The 19,767-nt window shown below is 32.4% G+C and overlaps 1 protein-coding gene across 1 annotated transcript; it reads right to left on the bottom strand.

Moving 5' to 3' along the window:
• Position 1: 1 nt before the first annotated feature.
• Positions 2-3,353, bottom strand: LOC112706334 (uncharacterized). Its single transcript, XM_025757592.3, has 9 exons — positions 2,945-3,353; positions 2,773-2,850; positions 2,349-2,461; positions 2,191-2,256; positions 1,919-2,020; positions 1,458-1,794; positions 846-1,051; positions 577-740; positions 2-369 (listed from the first exon to the last, which is right to left on the bottom strand). The coding sequence occupies exons 1-9, from the start codon at positions 3,105-3,107 to the stop codon at positions 246-248; spliced, it is 1,353 nt and encodes a 450-aa protein (XP_025613377.1). The 5' UTR covers positions 3,108-3,353; the 3' UTR covers positions 2-245.
• Positions 3,354-19,767: the final 16,414 nt, after the last annotated feature.

Here is a 19,767-nt window from a genome sequence, read left to right as displayed (position 1 = left end):
GTTTGTTTGGAATACAATATATTAATAATGAAAACAAATTGCAAACAAGAGTTGCAAGAAGTTGATACTTATAATTTTACCCTAACCGTGCTGTTAATTCCAAACTATATAACTAAAACTAGAATTCTAGATAAACATGGCATAAGATACACACACTCACCATAAGTGCTGTCATATACATATATCAAACTTATAAACTGTATGGCCATATTGCATAAACAAGATTGAAGGTTTTGGCCCATTTCTTATGCAACTTGACAACTTCGTATCCCCCAAAACGACCTAGGTTTCAGTTTCTTGGTGGTGGCTGTAAAAAGCCACCCCATTTGAGTTCTGCATGAGGCACAACGAGTGATCGTCCATGCATACCTGCAAAGAGTAGCACATTAACATGTTAGCAGCTCTTTTTTCTTCTCTATTTTCCCCCTCATTTTTGCGCGGCAAACATGCATGACTGCTAGCAATTATCTTATCCGTAGACCATGGGCGTGTGTACATTATTAGCCTCTTGTTAATTGATCAATAACATGGAACTTGAAAATTGAAGTTACCAACATGAAAGTGGACAAAACTCACCCAGGAAACCAACTATATTCTGTAGCCGGTGGCCCGACGAGGTCTAAGCCATTTGCCTTGTGAAGAGTCATTATTTCATGTACATAACCACCTGGGTTCACATAAGCACCAAGAGGGCCCTCACTTGACATCACCAACATATCACTTCGTTTTGCAATTATAGTCTGCAGATTTTAAGATGTTAAATAAGGGAAATTCTCGCAATCTATATTTAAACGGGACAATATGATGTGCAATATTGTAGAGCTATAGTGAGGTAACAATTATACCTGGCAGCTTTTACATCGGATAATATCAATACTCTCTAGTAATTCAATTTCCTTGCGCAATCTATATGCAATGCCATTGATGTCCAAAAGCTCCTGCCTTGTAGATTCAGACACAGGTATTTTACTAGCAATATAAAATGATAAAATATCAGGCTTCTTAACGAGATTATCCATGCTAGGCACCCCAATTATCTTCCTCCACATATCTACAGATGATCAAAACAACCATTAGTTGTTACTCTGAGACTGACACATCACTTACACACTTAGGTTTGAATTCAATATTCAGTACCAAGGTTTTCATGAAAAAACCAACAACAAATAACGAGATATAGCATCTAATTTATGTCAACAAAGAATAAACCAATATATGGATAAAACCATATATCAATATATTACTAACACATGGGTTATGCAAAACTATTTGGGTAAATTATAGACACACAAGATGACATCTTCATGAATTTTCCACTGAAGTCCCTATTTGAATTCAAAAATACCGAACCAGCCAGAAAAGAAAATCAAGATGTAATTCAGAACAATAGTGATATTGATAAAAAAAAAAGGAAGAAAAAACAATGAAATACACTCGCATGAAACATAGCAAAATACCTGCAGCCCTTTGTGCAAGCGAATGGGAGTCAAACATACGATATACCCAGTGAGGCCAGAATGCCGTTGATATTTTATTTGATGGGTAGGCATATCTATTTTCAAAAGAGTCATTAAGCTCTTCTCCTATGCCTGACTGATTTCCGGAAGTTGAACAGCTAGCGATTCTTGAATCCTTTGCTTCAGCTTCATTTAGATTTGATCTAATTTCCTGATATGACTTCCCTGTGACTTTATCACCACTGCTCCTGGCCGATGATGATCCTAATTCCCCAAACACATCCCTTGGTGTTTTCAATGGTAGACCTTCCTCAATAATTTCAATCTCTCCATAAGGCTAAGAAGAACCATCACAACCAAACGAACAAAAGGGTAGTCATCAGCCTCTAGTTATATGGTTGATGCCAAAATAGACAAAAATTAAAGAGGAAAAGCAGTAAAAGTATTAATATCTTTCTAACCACTCCATCTGCATCATTCCAACACCTTCTTAGGCGAAATCGTTGTTGTCCGCGAGTCACCACATTCAACGAACCATCCTGTAGACGTCCATATTGTCGAATCTGTAGATAAGAAAGAGTTAAGCAAGTAATACATGTTGACAGTGATATCCAACTCTAGCAAGAACTGTAATTTATATCTGAAGGGTTATATGTGGCAAAAACACATATATAGCATGTATTATTTGTTAGAAAATATTATAAATAGCACATCAGTTGACAGGTAATAATACCTCTGCAGTTGTCCCAATGCTAGCTGATTTCATCCTCCAATTTGCAGTATCCCTGTGAATTCGAATCTAAAAGGAAAACACACATGCATTGAAAAAGACTAAAACACAATCACGAACACAAATCAAACATGAGAAGCCACCCTATGGTGTTAACGTACCACGCCGATGGTGTAAGGAACATCGACCTGACTTAAAGCTCTCTCAACAGCAGCCACCATATGAGGTTCAATAACTCTTAGGGGAAGAGTAGCCCCGGGAAAGAGTACAACTCCTGAACATTGCCAGAATCAGTCAAAGTTATTCACATAAAGTTAAAACTTGCATAAGGGCACAAAGTTATTTCAAGAACATAATCAATAAAACTTTCATAGGATCAAAGGAAAAGATGAACAAGCCAACAGAATCCAAAACCTGTGGAAACTTTAAAATATCCCATAACAGAGTGACAATGCAACATTATGCAAACATGACGATAACCCTGAAAGTACAAAACTCTAATTCCACAATAATTCCCACTATTCCCTTGATTGTGTACAACAATGAAGAGCAGAAGCAGCATAAACACAGATAATAATGATATACCTTGAAGGCGAAACAGGGGAAGGTTGACAACAGAATCACCATCCAAGAAAGCAGTTCTGTGGCGAGTGTCTTCAATTTCTGTGGCATGCAAGTATTATTATTTAGGTTAAACAGAAATGCATTTCTCTTCATAGAAAACTAACGTATATAAAAAAAAAAAAAAAACCCGTACCACCGAGATATGTGTGCAAAGATGGTTCAGCTAAGTGAACAACACCATCACCATCGTCATCTTCGAGGCGGTCTTCCTCTTCCAAATATTGACGAAGAAAGTAGGTGTAGTCTTGTTCCACCTCATCATCTTCCAACAAAAGGTCCTGATCCTCCAGATCCATGGCTATTGTGCTAGGGTTTAGGATTTTATGGGAGGGTAATCGAGCATAAATTTCTGGGTATAGTTTGGAATTGGAGCTCACTGGTACGGGGTAACTGCTACGCCGTGCAGAGTTTATTGTACACTTAGAAAAGTGTAAACTTGTGAATCTTCTAACACCATCTTTCTTCTTCTTCTTAAAATCGTTTACTTTTTTAAAAAAATAATAAAATAAGAAGAGTTTTATTTTTGTGCCAGAGTATTCATTTTACACGGTTGTTTTTTTAAACACAATAAAATAGAAGGAAAAAGAACAAAATCACAAAAAACTAATACAAATATAAAATAAATTATAAATTATCTTTAATATTATCTCTGGTATTGCTATGAATAACAAAAGAATTCACATTGTTCCAAGCTTTTTAATTGATCGATAAAGTATGAAAAATTTCTGTTACATATAGTTTTTTGTTGTCAAAGATCTGCTCATTATTTTTTAGTCAATATTTTAAATAATTGAAAAGAATATATAAATTATTTGTTATGTTCTTTTTTTCTATTAAAGACACATGTTCAATTTTTAAAATATTTTTTTTAGCAAACTCAAAAGGTTAAAATAGGCCACAATTTTTCAAAATTAGATAACTATGCACACCAAATTTGTTAAAGTAAAATCACAACCAACAAATAAATTATGAATATATTTAACATTTTTTTTATATAATATACATATGTTATCACCTTGATAAATAATTCTCAACTTAAACAATCTTTTTTAAATATTCACTCTTTCTATTAAAATAAACCAAATAAATAACTCAATTTTTGGCGAAATCAATCATTTCCATATAATTTTGGTGAAGCTATAACTTGTGACATCCTTTTAAAGCGTCTCCAACTACAACACCTGCACAAAAGAATTAATAGAAAAAATTCATTTCCTATCAAATTTTCACACAATTCTATCCTATCTATCGTTTTCTAGTTTATAAGTCTTAAAGTATCATGTAACTGATGACTCATCCACTAATTAATCTCATTAGTATAGCTTTCGTTTTTATTGAAAAATTCTAAATCTACTCTAATCTATCCCAAAATTTACAATTTTCTATGACAGATCCTCTTTAATTTAAAATAGAAAAGAATCTCGAAAAACTATTTTTTAACGAATTACTTGTAATCACACATTTTTTCAAATGCGAGTTTTTTTTCATCATCTACTTCTGTAGACAACTCAACAATCATCTTATATCTCATATTTTAATCTTTAAACTGTAACTGACAAATAATCTTTCTATAAACTCTCTCATAATATTTAAATTGACAACATAATATTAAAATTCAAACTATTACAAAAACATATTATTTTCTTTCATAATAGACACTACTTTTTTTTTTAATATCATCACCATTTGAATAAAAATATTGTATTTCTAATTACATACAGCATCACCACTCTTAATCCACTTAACTTTTTGGAGTCTAAATCACATCCCATTTAATCAACGCTATTGTGCTAGGATTTATGATTTTGTGGAAGAGTAATTGAGCCTAAATTTCTGTGTGCTTTGGAATCGGAGCTCACTAGTAATTGCTACGCCGTGCAGAGTTTGATGTATACTTGAAAAAGTGTAAACTTTCTACTTCTTAAAATCGTTTACTTTTTTAAAAAATAATAAAATAAGAAGAGTTTTATTTTGGTATCCTAGTAGTTATTTGACACGGTTGTTTGATCATGTTTGTTTTTTTTTTTAAACTATTTACGAATTTATTATAAAATATAGTTATTTTTATTAATATAAAGATACATAATTAAATATATTTGTAAAATAATTTTAGATGGCTAGTGTATTAAAGATAAATTTAAATAGAATTTAATTTTTAGGTTTTTTATAATATTTTAAAAATAAAATATATTTTTTGTTTCTAAAATTTAACAAAATTTTTTAAAATATCTCTAAATTTTATTTTGTTTTAATTTTGTTTCAAAAGTTTTCAATTTATATCAAATATACTTCTGACGACTAATTTTTCAAAAAAATTAAGACCAATTCAACAACAATTTTATAAGAACAACCCTAAACACAAGCAAATTAAGCATAATTTTTATGCAATATTGTTAGATTGGTCTTTAATTTTTTAAAAATTTAGCCATCGAGGATATATTTGATACAAATCGAAAACTTTTGAAACAAAATTGAAACAAAATAAAATTTAGGAATATTTTTGAAATTTTTGCCAAATTTCAAGGACAAAAAATATACTTTACTCTATTTTTAATTTGGCAAACTAAGGATCAATTCATTGCAGATCAAAATTTTGGTTAAGAATTTGTATCTAGTCAATGGATTCTTGCATGCATAAAGTGGAATTTAAATCTCGACACTTGTTTAAGTGGATTAGTAAGCTAACCACTAGATCAACTCAACTTAATTTCATGCAAAATCAAATTGGATTGATCTAATAGTTAGCTCATACATCATTAAAGCAGTTTTACCTATATATCAAATTATGTAATACTACATTAATAAAATTAATTCTCTTTTATATTTATCATATGGATTATTTAGGGATGACAACAGATACCGTAGGCGGATCGCACCCCATTTCTATTTAAAAAAATGCCAGTGTCCTCGTCTTATTTATGTCACAAGTCTTCACGTAATTGTATTTGCGAAAAAGGCGAATACGTGGGAGTATTTATAGATATTTTAAAAAAATAATAAAAAATATTAACACAAATCATAATTTAATCTCGTATAATTGAATAAAAATCAACACAATATAACACAATTTAACATAATCTAAATTGGTCTCTTTATATATTCAAACATTTTTATCAACCAAGTCCAATTAAGTTGGCACAACAAAAACCATTCATACAAACGTGAATCACATAGTTCTTCTTCTTCGCATTCTTGATTCTTCTTTGCGCATTTTCTTCTTATTATCGTTCTTTTATTGTTGTTGTTGCTTTTTTTTTATTTCTCTTCATTCTCCTCTTGCTAGTGGTTATTGCAATTTTTCATTATTTTTTTGTTTGACTTTTTTTTATTCTTGTTAAGAAGATAAAATAAAAAGAATGATGAGAATGTAAAACAAGAAGAAAAATATAAAGAAGAAAAAGAAAAATAAAGAGAAAATGGTGATGAAGAAGAAAAAAAAAAGATGAGGAGAGTTTTGAATTGTGTAAAATTTATCACAGAAATAGTACCAAAATTTTTTATTTGTAACACAGAGATTTTATTAGTTTTAAAACCGAAATTTCTATCGTAATACAAATTTTTGTTAAGAGAGTGAAATAAGAAAAATTATGAAAATTTAAAACAAGAAGAAGAATAAGAAAAAGAAAAGGAGGAGGAAAAATAGTTTCTCAGAATTTATTAAAAAATAGCATCAAAAATTTTTAATCGTGACACAAAAAATTTCTTAATTTTCACACTGAAATTTTTTTAACTATAGCACACGTTTTTGTTAAGAGTGAAATAAGAAGAATTATAATAATGTGAAAGAATAAGAAGAAGAGGAGGAGGAAGAAAATGAAGAAGGAGAATTTTGAATTGTGTAAAATTTATGAAAAAAATAATATCAAACTTTTTAACCATGATATATAAAGTTTCTTAATTTTGACACCGAAATTTTTTAAAAATTTCTTATGTCATTTATAAAAAGTTTATGTGTTGTTTTTAACAGATTGTGTCATTAACATAAATTTATGTGTTACTTTTGTTATCGTTAAACTAATTGTGTGATATCAAATTAAGAAGAAGGGGATGATAATGATGGTGATGATAAAGATGAAGGAAAAAGAAGCTAAAAAAAGAAAAAATAAAACGAAAAAAAAAAAGAAAAAAAACGAGAATAAAAATAAAAACGAAAATGTGTGTACCTAAATTTGACTTGGTTCAACTTAGTTAAAAAGAAAGATTGATTGTGTAGTATTTCTACTCTAGCATACACATTTAAAAAAAAAATAAAATAAAATAATTTCCAATATATAAAATAACACAAGTCTCCATAATAAGTGCTCTTTTTAATTTTAGTATTGTAGTTTCAGTGGTGTTTTTTATTATTTAAAAATTTGGTATATTTTTTTATGTTTAGGTTTGTGGTTTTTAATTTTTTTAAACCTGCAAATTTAAGGGTTAGTTTATTTTTTATTTTTATTTTAAAATTTTTAAATATAAAAATCTGACCTTTAACTTTGTGGTTGAGTGTTAAAAAATTTTTTAATATGCAAATCAGATAAGATAAATCAATTTAAGTTTAGAAATATAATTGCAAAGTCAAAACTATGCAAAAATCCTTATTTTTCTCTCTCTAGCCAAGTTATCCCAGCCACCGAGAGTCATTACATTTGTGCTGCACAACGTCCGTCCGCGATACAATCAGAGAAAAAGAGTGGTAGAATGGTGTTTCAATAAAAATACTAGAGTAAGTACTCCTTGTACTCTATAATTTAGGGGTGTTCATGGTTTGGTTAATCTAAAAACCAAACTAGTTTTTTGGTTAACCAAAAATATAGTATTGATTAATTAACCAAATTCATTTTACATGATGAAATCGGTTATTAACTGGTTTGTAAAATTCAAAACCGATTTTTAACCGGTTATTAAAGCAAAAATTGGTTTTTAAAAAATAACCGGTTTTACACTAAAAACCAATTTTTACATAAAAAATCAGTTTTTATACTAAAAAAATTATTTTTTATACCATAAATTTGATTTTTACATGAAAAAATTGTTTTGATAAGAATGGGACGTGGATGTCCATTCCTATGTAGAGCTCACATTCTCAAGAGAGAATGAACATAAATGAATGTTAAAAATAAACCCCTCATACATGTATAAATAGGGGCACATATCTAAACCATATACACAAGCAATAAAATCACTTTTTCTCTCTCTTTATACATAACAATGATGCTCTTCCTTTTCTATTCATTGTTAATATTTCTTTTTCTCTCTTTTACGTTGCTACATATATTTTAATATATGAATTATCTCTATTATATTGAATAATTATATTGGTGAATATAATATTAATACTAAAGTTATCTATTTATAGTTCTTTATTTTATATCTATTTATCTTCCTTATTTATTTATTTTACAACACGTTATCAGTACGAAACTCTAACGAAATTTTAGAAAGACTTCAGGTAACAAATTTTTATTACGTTGAAACTCTTTCATATTGAATATAATGCTTTTGATATATTTGGAAACAATTATTTACCATGGATACTAGATGCTAAAATTCATCTTGATCCAATGGATCTTGAAGATACCATTGAGGCTGAAAATAATACATCCCAAAAGGATATAGCCAAAGCCATAATTTTCCTTCGTCGTCATCTTGACGTATGATTGAAAAATGAATATCCCACATTAAAAGATCCTGCAGATATGTGGAAAGATCTTGAAGAAAGGTACAATCATCAAATACATCCTTAAGCCCAATATGTTAGAGAAAACTTTCTCGACCTTCCATGCCTCGAATGTGCTCCTGTAGTAGCAATCGAGAAAAAGGATTTAAAAAATATTCTGAGCTAATTTCTTGCTTTCTTGTTGCTGAACGGAACAATGAGTTGCTAAGAAATCATGAAGCGCGCCCAGTTGGCGCCGCTCCATTTCCTGAAGCAAATGCGGCAAATTATAACCCAAGAAGAGGAAAATTGCAAGATTTTGATAACAAGAAAAATTATAGAAGAAAAATGAATTATGTTCAAAAGAAAGGATCTCACCAGAAGTGGGATAAAGAAAGAAATTGGGCAAAGTAAATCAATAGATGATAAATGTTTACGTTGTGGTGGAAAGGGCCATTGGTCACGTACCTGTCGTACCCCAAGGCACCTAGTTGATCTTTATCAAGCATTCTTGAAAAAGGATGACAAAGGAAAGGAAACAAATTTTGTTTCAAATGATGAAAATTCCACCACTCATTATGATGTATCTAATTTGTTTAAAAATTCTGAAGGAAATATTGGCTATTTGATCAATGATGAAATAGTTTAATACGTGTGTTTGTTAAGTATTCATATGAATAATTTTACTGTGCATGTATTTTTACTCATTTTATTATTATTATCATTTGTTTTTGAAGAAAAATGGCAAGGACATATTCTAAAGATATTTGCCTTGCGGATAGTGCAAGTTCGCCCACTATTCTTAAAAGTGATATATATTTTACCCATCTTGTACCAAAAAAAGAGTATGTTAATACTATTATTGGCTCAGGCAATGTGATAGAAGGCTCTAGAAGAGCTATAATTTTGTTTCCTGGAGGAACAAAATTTGTAATAAATAATGCACTATTATCTACCAAGTCTCTGAGGAACTTGTTGAGTTCCAAAGATATTCGCCGAAATGGATATCATATTAAAACAATGAATGAGGAAAATCATGAGTATTTATGTATCACAACTTATGATTTAAATAAAAATGTTATATTAGAAAAGTTACCCTCACTTTCATCTGGGTTATATTATACAAAGGTGCAATTGAATCACATGCCATTGTAAACCAAAAGTTTATTAGCCCAAATGAATTCATAACTTGGCACAACTGATTGGGTCATTCAGGAACAACCATGATGAGGAGAATTATTGAAAACTCCCATGGACATTCACTAAAGAACTAGAAGATTCTTAAATCTAGTGAATTTTGTTGTGCTGCATGTTCTCAAGGAAAGTTAATTTTAAGGCCATCACCAGTAAAGATTGGATTTGAGTCCCCTGAATTCCTAGAAAGGATTCAAGGTGATATATGTGGACCTATTCATCCACCATGTGGATCTTTTAGATATTTTATGGTCCTAATAGACGCATCTTCGAGATGGTCACATGTGTGCTTATTATCTTCTCGCAACCTGGCGTTTGCGAGATTACTGGCTCAAATTATTCGATTAAAATCACAATTTCCAGAAAATCCAATCAAAGTAATTCGTCTTGATAATGTTGGTGAATTTACTTCCCAAGCCTTTGATGCTTATTGTATGGCTAATGGAATAAGTGTTGAACATCTAGTAGCTTATGTTCACACACAAAATGGGTTAGCAGAATCACTTATTAAACACCTCCAATTGATTGCTAGACCCTTGCTTATGAGAACAAATCTCCCAACCTCGGTTTGGGGGCATGCTATTTTACATGCCGCAGCACTTATTCGTTTGAGGCCAACGAGTTACCATAAGTTCTCTCCTATGTAATTAGCTTTTGGCCAGCAGCCAAATGTTTTCCATTTAAGAATATTTGGGTGTGCGATATATGTTCCCATTGTACCACCTTATCGCACCAAAATGGGACTCCAAAAAATTGGGGATATATGTTAGATATGATTCTCCCTCTATAGTGAGGTATCTTGAGATACAAACTGGAGATGTATTTAAAGCCCGGTTTGTGGATTGTCATTTTGATGAATCAAAATTTCCAACATTAGAGGGAGAGAATAAGCTTCCTAAAAAGGAACTTAATTGGAATGCACTTGATGCATTTAGATCCTCGATCAGGGCAATGTGAACTAGAAGTTCAAAAGATTATACATTTGCAAAGAATAGCAAATGAATTGCCTGATGCATTTTTTGATACAAAGAGGATAACCAAATCTTATATACCAGCGAAAAATGCCCCAATTCGAATTGATGTCCTACTAGGACAAGTAGTCACTGAAGCAAATTCACGTTAGAAGCGTGGAAGGGCGGAAAATGCCCCAATTCGAATTGATGTCCCAGAAGGACAAATAGCCACTGAAGCAAATACACGCCAGAAGCGTGGCAGGACTGTCGGTTCCAAAGATAAAAATCATCGAAAGAGAAAAGAGGTAAATACGATTCCTGTTGGAAAAGACATAGTAAAGACACCTGCAGTTGTCCAAAATTCTGATATAGTTTTAACGCCAGAAGACGTTCAGGTACCTGAAAATTGTGAAAATGACGAGATCTTGATAAATTATGTCTTTACAGGAGAGAAATGGGACCAAAATAAGACAATTGTCAATGAAATATTTGCATATAATGTGGCATTAAATATCATGCATGAAAGTAAGGATCTTGAGCCAAGATCAGTCGAAGAATGTCGACAAAGGAATGATTGGCCAAAATAGAAAGAAGCCATGAAGGCTGAATTAGACTCACTTGCAAAACGTGAAGTCTTTGGACCTGTAGTCCGTACACATGAAATTGTAAAACCTGTTGGATACCGATGGGTATTTATGAGAAAACGAAATGAGAAAAATAAAGTTGTGCGGTATAAAGCCCGACTTGTGGCATAAGGTTTTTCACAAAGGCTCGGTATAGATTATGAAGAAACGTATTCCCCTGTAGTGGATGCGATAACATTGCGTTATTTGGTCAGTTTATCTGCATATTATAAACTGCATATGCATTTAATGGATGTGGTAATAGCCTATTTGTACGGCTCATTAGATCGTGATATCTATATGAAAGTCCCTGAAGGACTAAAGATATATAAACCATCCAGTGAATATTCGCAAGGGTTATACTTAATTAAATTGCAAAGATCTTTATACGGTCTAAAGCAATTTGGACGAATGTGATATAATCGTCTTACTGAGTATCTGGCCAAAAATGGATTCAAGAATGATGATATATGTCCATGTGTTTTCATAAAGAAATCTGCATCTGGATTCATTATAATTGCTTTGTACGTTGATAATTTATAATTGCTTTGTCCAACAATTATAAAAACTCTAAAAGAAGAGTTTGAGATGAAAGATCTTGGAAAGACTAAATTTTGTCTCGGCCTGCAGATCGAGCATATAAAAAATGGGATCTTTATTCACAAACAACATACACAGAGAAGATCTTGAAAAGATTTTATATGGATAAGTCACATCCTTTGAGTACCCCAATGATCGTAAGATCTTTGGATGTGGAAAAGGATCAATTTCGTCCTAAAAAAGAAAATGAAGATATCCTTGGTCCTGAAGTACCATATCTTAATGCCATTGGAGCACTAATGTATCTTGCTAATAATACAAGATCCGATATATCATTTGCTGTGAATTTACTAGCAAGATATAGTTCCTCTCCAACCAGAAGATATTGGAATGGAATCAAACAAATCTTTCAATATCTTCATGGGACAGTTGATATGGGATTATTTTATCCCGATGGATCCAAGTCACAATTAGTTGGCTATGCAGATGCTGGATACTTGTCTGATCCACACAAAGGGAGATTTCAAACAGGATACCTATTCACATATGGTGGTACAGCTATATCATGGAGGTCCACGAAACAGACAATTGTAGCAACATCCTCTAATCATGCTGAAATACTAGCGATACATGAAGCTAGTCGCGAGTATTTTTGGCTGAGGAGTGTGATCCAATATATTCTGTCATCATGTGGACTGGTTGATCAGAAGATAGCTCCAACTATCCTGTTTGAAGATAATACAGCATGCATTGCTCAACTTAAAGGCGGATACATCAAAGGTGATAGAACAAAGCATATTTCTCCCAAATTCTTCTTCACTCATGATCTTCAAAATCAAGGGACAATTGATGTCCAACAAATCCGTTTAAGTGACAATCTGGCAGATTTATTCACAAAATCACTCCCAAAATCCTCCTTTGAAATAATGGTACATGAGATTAGGATGTGCCGATTTCGAGATATTAAATGATGTCGACAAGAGGGGGAGACTGTACTCTTTTTTTCTTGGTCAGGTTTTTTTCCCATTGAATTTTTCTTGACAAGGTTTTTAATGAGGCAGTCCCCGTCACAAAGGATATTGTACTCTTTTTCATTCACTAAAATTTTTTTTTCCACTGGATTTTTCTTTAGTAAGATTTTAATGAGGCATATTGCTAAATGGGCATCCAAGGGAGAGTGTTGTGATAAGAATGGGACGTGGATGCCCATTCCTACGTAGAGCTCACATTCTCAAGAGAGAATGAACATAAATGAATGTTGAAAATAAACCCCTCATACATGTATAAATAGGGGCACATATCTGAACCATATACACAAGCAATAAAATCACTTTCTCTCTCTCTTTATACATAGCAATGATATTCTTCCTTTTCTATTCATTGTTAATATTTCTTTCCCTCTCTTTTACGTTGCTACATATATTATAATATATGAATTATCTCTATTATATTGAGTAATTATATTGGTGAATATAATATTAATACTAAAGCTATCTATTTATATTTCTTTATTTTATATCTATTTATCTTTCTTATTTATTTATTTTACAACAAAAATAGATTTTTACACAAAAATTAATATTTTTACATACAAAAATCCAAAATTTTAAACCTTTTTTTAATTGAATTTTTTTAATCTAATTTTTTTCTTTCTAAATAATACGAGTAACATTTGTAACTAATGAAATTCCTTCCATTACTTTCGTTCATTTTTCTTTCTTATCTCTTTTTAGTATTTTTTATAAATAATTTTTTCTAATATAAATAATTTTTTTTCTAAATGATACGAGTAACTTTTTCTTATCTCCTCTCCATCTCTCCCCCTCCTCTTTTATCTTCCTTCTCTCTCTTTCTCCCCTTCCCCTCTTTCTCTCCCTCCCCTCTCTTTCTCTTCCTCTCCCTCTCCCCTCTCCCCTCCCTCATCTCTCTCTCCTCTTCTCTTCCTTTTCTCTCTCTCTCTCTATCTCTCTCTCTCTCCCCCTTTTTTCTCTCTCATCCTCTCTTTCTTTTCTCTCTCTCCCCCTCATCTCTATCTCTCTCTCTCCCCCTTCTCCTCTTTCTCTCCCTCCCCTTTCTTTCTCTCTCCCTCTCTCTCCCAATGCTCTCTCTCTCCCCTTTTCTCTTTCTCTCTCTCTCCTTCCCTCTTTCTCTCTCTCTCTCTCTCCCCTCCTCTCTTTTCTCTCTCTCCTATCCTTCTTCTCTCTTTTTATCTCTCTTCTTTATTTTCTTTCTCCTCCTCTCTATCTTCTCTCTCGCTTTATAGAGAATATGAGAAAAGAGATAGAAGAGGGATAGAGATTGAGAGAAGGTTGAGAGAGAAAGAGAAAAGAGAGAGTAAGAAAAGAAAGAGGAGAAGGGAAGAAAAGGAAGAGAGGAAGAGAGGAAGATGAGGAGAGAGAAAAATGGGAGAGAGAGAGAGAAAGAAGAAAAGGAAAGAGAGAGGAGCGAGAGAGAGAGAGAAAGAGAGAAAAGAAAAAAAGAAGAGAGAGAAAGAGAAGGGAGGGAAAGGAGAGAGAGAGAGAGAGTGAGTGAGAGAAAGGAGAGGGAAGAGAGAGAAAGAAAGAGAAGGGAAAAGAAAGAAGAAATGAGAGAGATATGGGAGAGAAAAGGAGAGGAGATGGGAGAGAGATAGGAGGGGAGAGAGAGAAGAAGGATAGATAGAAAAAGGGGAGAGATGATTAGAGAGAAGAAGGGGAGAAGAGAGAGGAAGAGAGAGAAAGGAATGGGAGGAAGAGGAAAAGGAGAGAGAGAGAGAGAGAGAGAGAGAGAGAGAGAGAGAAAGTAAGAGAGCGGAGAGAAGGAGAGAAAGAGAGAGAAGGAGAGAGAGAAAGAGGGAAGGGGAGAGAGTGAGAGAGAAGGATAGAGAGACAAGGAAGATGAGGTGGAGAAAGAGAGAGAGGGAGAGAGAGAGAGAAAGAGAGAAGGGGAAGGGAGAGAGATGATGAGATAAAGGAGAGAGGGAGAGGGGAGAGAGAGAGAAAGAGAGGAAGAAAGGGAAATAGAGAGATAGGGGAGAGAGAGGAGGAGAGAAAGAAGGAAAAAGGAGAGAGAGAAAGAGAGGAGGAAGAGATGATAGAAGAGAGAGAGAGAGGGGGGGAGAAAGAGGGAGAGAGAGAAGTGGAGAGAGAGGGAAAGGAGAGAAAGAATGGGATAGAAAATAAAGAGAAAAATGAGTGAGAGAGACAAGAGAGAGATGGGGGAAGGAAGGGGGAGAGAAATAGGGGAAAAAAGGGACAGAATAGAGAGAGAGAGAGAGAAAGAGAGAGGGGGAGAGAAAAAAGAAGAGGACAAAGAGTAGGAGGAGAAAGAGAAAAATGAGAGAAAGAGAGAGGAGGGAGATAAGGAAAAAAGAGAGATAGAAGGAGAGAGAGAAGGGAGAGAAAGAGGAGAGAGAGAAAAGAGAGAGAGAAAAGAGAGAGAGAGGAGAGAGAGAGAGAAGAGAAAGAAGGGAGGGAGAGAGAAAGAGAGAGGAAGGAGGAGAGGGAGAGAGAGAGAGAGAAAGAGAGAGGAGGGAGAGAGAGAAAAGGAGAGGACAAAGAGGAGGAGGAGAAAGAGGAAAATGAGAGAGAGAGAGGAGGGAGAGAAGAGAAAAAGAGAGATAGAAGGAGAGAGAAAAGGGAGAGAAAGAGCGGGAAGAGAAAGAATGGAGGGAGAGAGAAAGAGAGAGGAAGGGGGAAAGGGGGAGAGAGAAAGAGGAGAGAGAGAAAGAGTATGTAATTTGGTTTTGAAATTAGGTTTTGATTTTAATTTGGTTTTGGTTTTGGTTAACCGGTTAAAAACCGATTTTTTTTAATTTGGTGTTGGTTAACCAATTTTAAAAGATATGGATATGATTTTTAAATTTTTTTTTATTAAACTGGTTAACCAAAATGTGTTTATGGTTTTTTGTGGATAATTTACCTTACCAATATGGATATCTATGTCTAATGTAAGGCGGGATAAAGTTAGACATCCCCATGTTGGGAAAGATCCACGGATTTGGAATCAGGGAGCGTATCTCCGATTAGAGAGTGAATCATTCACAATTTTTGTGGATAATTTACCTGGCAATGTTTCGAAGAATGAATTGTTTCATATGTTCAAGTGGACAGGAAGGATAAATGACGATCCATCTGTTTGCTTTCATCAGGTATACTACAAAAGGAGGGGCATTAAAGGCCATCAAGGAGATGAATGAAATGCGATTAAGGAGCAAATAGATCTTTGTGGGTGAAGCTAAGTACAAGAGGAGGATTGATGTCCGAAAAAAAACCACTACGCACAATGAAGATGTCAAGGAGTCTCCTGATGGAAAACAAGAAAAAATAAAAGAAAAGGATATTGAGGTGAACGAGAAAGAGAGAGTTGTCTTGGAACACCATAGAAGTGAAGAACTAGAAATTCAGAAAGAACCGTTGGAATTGGGATGAGATGTGGTGGTAATGATGCCATAGGGGCTACGGGAGGCAGAGCATGACAAGGAAAGAAATGTATTTGCTGTTAAGAATTTGGATGAGTGGCATGCGGGTTTTTTGAAAACACGAACCGATAATTTTTTGGTGTATCCGGCATTTATGGTAAGTGTGGAATCTATGGGATTTCAAACAATCAGTAACGAAGCAATTTCTAAAAAAACGGAGACTTGAAAATACGGGGATAAACAGAAAGAAGGGGTTGATCTGGTGTTGAACAAAAGTTAAGTTTGACTAATTTGACTAAATTTTTATTTAGTAGCTGTCAACTAAAGTTCAATTTGACTTGAGTTTTCACAATTAAAAAATTTAAAAAAAATATGTTTTGTTATTGTACCATTTAATAGTCCAAACATTCTGTAACCGTCAAATCCTGTGCCAAGAAAGAATACAGTAAAAAAAATGGTGTTTTTTTCTTTGCCTAATCTTTATGTTAAATGTTAATGCTTAACCAAATTCATCGTACATATCAAATTAATTAGGGCTATTAAAATGGTTTCCGAGGTTGAAGATGTACTTGTTTCTAATCCTTTTCTTTTATCAAAGAGTTACCTATCGTGCTAGAAGATTCAAGGTAAAAGGAATCAGCATGAGGTGTATAAGCTTTCAAAATAAAAGGATCAAATTATTGTTGTATAATCTTTTCTAACAGTAACTATTTCTTCCTTGTCTTGTTTGTATACAGTGATATATCAGTGCCCAGCATTTGGTAACATATTGCACCATATCTATCCTTATCATCAGCAAGAACTAGAAGGGTAAGTTGGGATTTATGCTTGCAACTGCTTGGTAGATTTGTAACTCTTTTAAATAGATGAAGAGTTATATTATTATACACTCATCTAGTGCCTTGTATAATTTCTTTTGGACACGTTATCAAACAGGTTTTACATATACTAAGCTACATAAGATCAAGAAAAATATATCATTATAATATGCAGGAGTAAAATATTCAAGAAGAAATCTTGTCTTAGAATATTTGATTTTTTTTGGGACTTAAAGCGGATGGCTACTGGTACTCTGTTCTAAAATGTCTATATTGAAAGTCTTTCCTTGATAACTTTTAATATTATGGCAATTAAATTATGCGTGATCACTTCATTTTTTATCGAACTGCATTTAGCTTCCACTTTGCAATTTCACCTGCTGGTCTCATTTATGTTTGTTAAATATCATTTCACTGCTGATCCTAAAATCAAAACAATGATCCGACATTACTGCAGTACTATGCATTTCACAAAAAAGTGTAGAAAATAAAAAGATGTTTGGTTTTTCTGACGACAAACTCTTAGTCTTGAAATGTTATTAATTTGTGTATTAGTGTGTCTGGAGAAAGTCTTTGAGTAGTGCATGAGATACATTGAGGAATACAGGAAACTTGAAAGCTAAAAGGTTGTGGATAGTTAGCTGTAATGGTAAATACAATGCATATATGAAGAGGCTTGATTGAGTATTATTAAGTTGTCCCTTGCAGCACATAATCTCTATGCAAATTTTAACCATATTTACATTACCTTCATTCAATCAAAAGAAGTTATTTCTGTTTTAGCTTTAGGTAGGTATAGTTACTCTGTTCCTCTCTGCAATTTACTTCAGGTTGGAGAATATGGCAGGAGAAAAGCTTCCTTTCTCTCTGTTACTATTTCAAATTCAACACTGTCCTTTGCTTGGCAAACACTACAAGAAGAGTTTCAATTTCAACACTGCGCTTTCTTCATTTGTTGGTGTAAATACTTTTCAATTTTCATAAAGCTTGGGATCATTTTTGTTACTTTTGCTTGATATGTACTAAAAATGACAAAGCAAGAAAGAAAGACCAAAATAGGACAAATAAATGGAGAATACTGAATAGTTAGTCTTCGGAAGTTCCACAATTGATTAAAAAAATGTCAATATTCAATAGAGCTAGTCAAATACTCTCTCTAGCTTAAAAAAAAGATCTTTTTAATTTAACAGTAACATTACAAAATTACCAAAAATCTAGCACTATAGAAGTGTTTTTCTTTTTTGCTGTATTGATAGAATTACTCTACTATGTTAAAAAATTAAAAATAATTGAACAAAAAAATCAATATCACTTGATAATTCTCAAACGAGATATATTTTTATTAGATGGTTTCTAATTTTAGCTGCAGATTGGTATGATTACTCCATTCTACTTTAGAATTTTATTTTTCTGTTTTATTTGGAAAAAAGAAAAAGTTATGAAAGCTTGATTTGAGAGGGAATTAGTTATATGCACTTCATGCCAAATGGTGTTTCTGCCTTTTCCACTATTTGATTTTTATGCTAAACTAAGTGCCATATAGCAACTTAAATTTGGTTCTTTAACTGATTTCGAAATCTCTAATGTACTTTTTGTTACAATGCCATTAAACATTGACCATTAATAATTTTAGCGGATGGATAAAATCATGGTTTTAAAACTCTGAGTTTGACTCTGATACTCTTTTGAGTTTTCAATTTTAATTATCAAAACGAGTTAACTCGTGTAATACTACTACTGATTCCGTCAGGTTGGGCTTGAGATATGCCTTCCAAAAATTCATATAGATATATTACCTGAGTTTACTCATGATTTTGGTTTTAAACATCACACGGTATAATACTACTATAAAAGCTAAGAATTTTCTTCAGTATAGGAGAAACATTTGCATCATCAATTTAACATTTTTGTTCTAGAATATATTTGTTAGAAATGTCATAAGTTCTTATATGATTGTAGACATAATTTTTCTTACATAATTTCTTGCATTAAAAAAAAAATATACAAAAATAGTAATTAATAGTGAATTGCTTTTATTATGGTAGTTTCAAAGACATTATTAGCTACAGAAACATTGTATTATGATTTGACATGGTATAACATTTTAATCATTACATGAATTAATGCTGATTTTAGAGGATTAATTGATAGAATACATACAAACTCTTTTTATCGATTTTCAATTCTTCTATGTTTCATTTTTTAAAATTATCCATCATTTTAAATAGTAGTGACTGATGATGATAGAAAAATTGGTTTAATTTCTCTTAAGATATATACATAGATGATGGCAAAATGCGATCTTAGTTGTCCATTTTGTAGTGTTCGAATAAAATAGAAGCTTTGTAACTAACAAGTTAATAGCTAAACGCATGTGTGAGTTTAAATAGAAGTATCTTAATTTATTCCATTTCTGCATAGTTATCATTGTAAGTAAAGCATTGCAATAGGCAACAATATTGGTATTTTTTAAGGTCTTCGATTGATTTGCTTTAATAAACATTTTTAAACGAGTATATTGTAAGTAAAGCATTTTATGTTGTTCTGATTAATGATATTGTTCCAATGTAATTAAGTCCTATACTCAGTTCTAACTTAAACATGTGTATAATTCTGAAATTAAAATTGAAAAAGGATAACGAAAGAAAATACGTTATTGCTCAATCAGAAATTGTGATCTAATAGCTTTCTTTTTTTCATATTTATAAATGCATGAGTTTTCTTTTGTGAAGCTACCTTTATCACTATAATGCAAAATTGTTAAGTGAACATAATAATACCTTTTCTT

The sequence above is a fragment of the Arachis hypogaea genome, chromosome 8, assembly GCF_003086295.3.
Source record: "Arachis hypogaea cultivar Tifrunner chromosome 8, arahy.Tifrunner.gnm2.J5K5, whole genome shotgun sequence".
NCBI classification, from domain to species: domain Eukaryota; kingdom Viridiplantae; phylum Streptophyta; class Magnoliopsida; order Fabales; family Fabaceae; genus Arachis; species Arachis hypogaea.
This window is presented reverse-complemented; position numbering and strand designations above follow the sequence as displayed.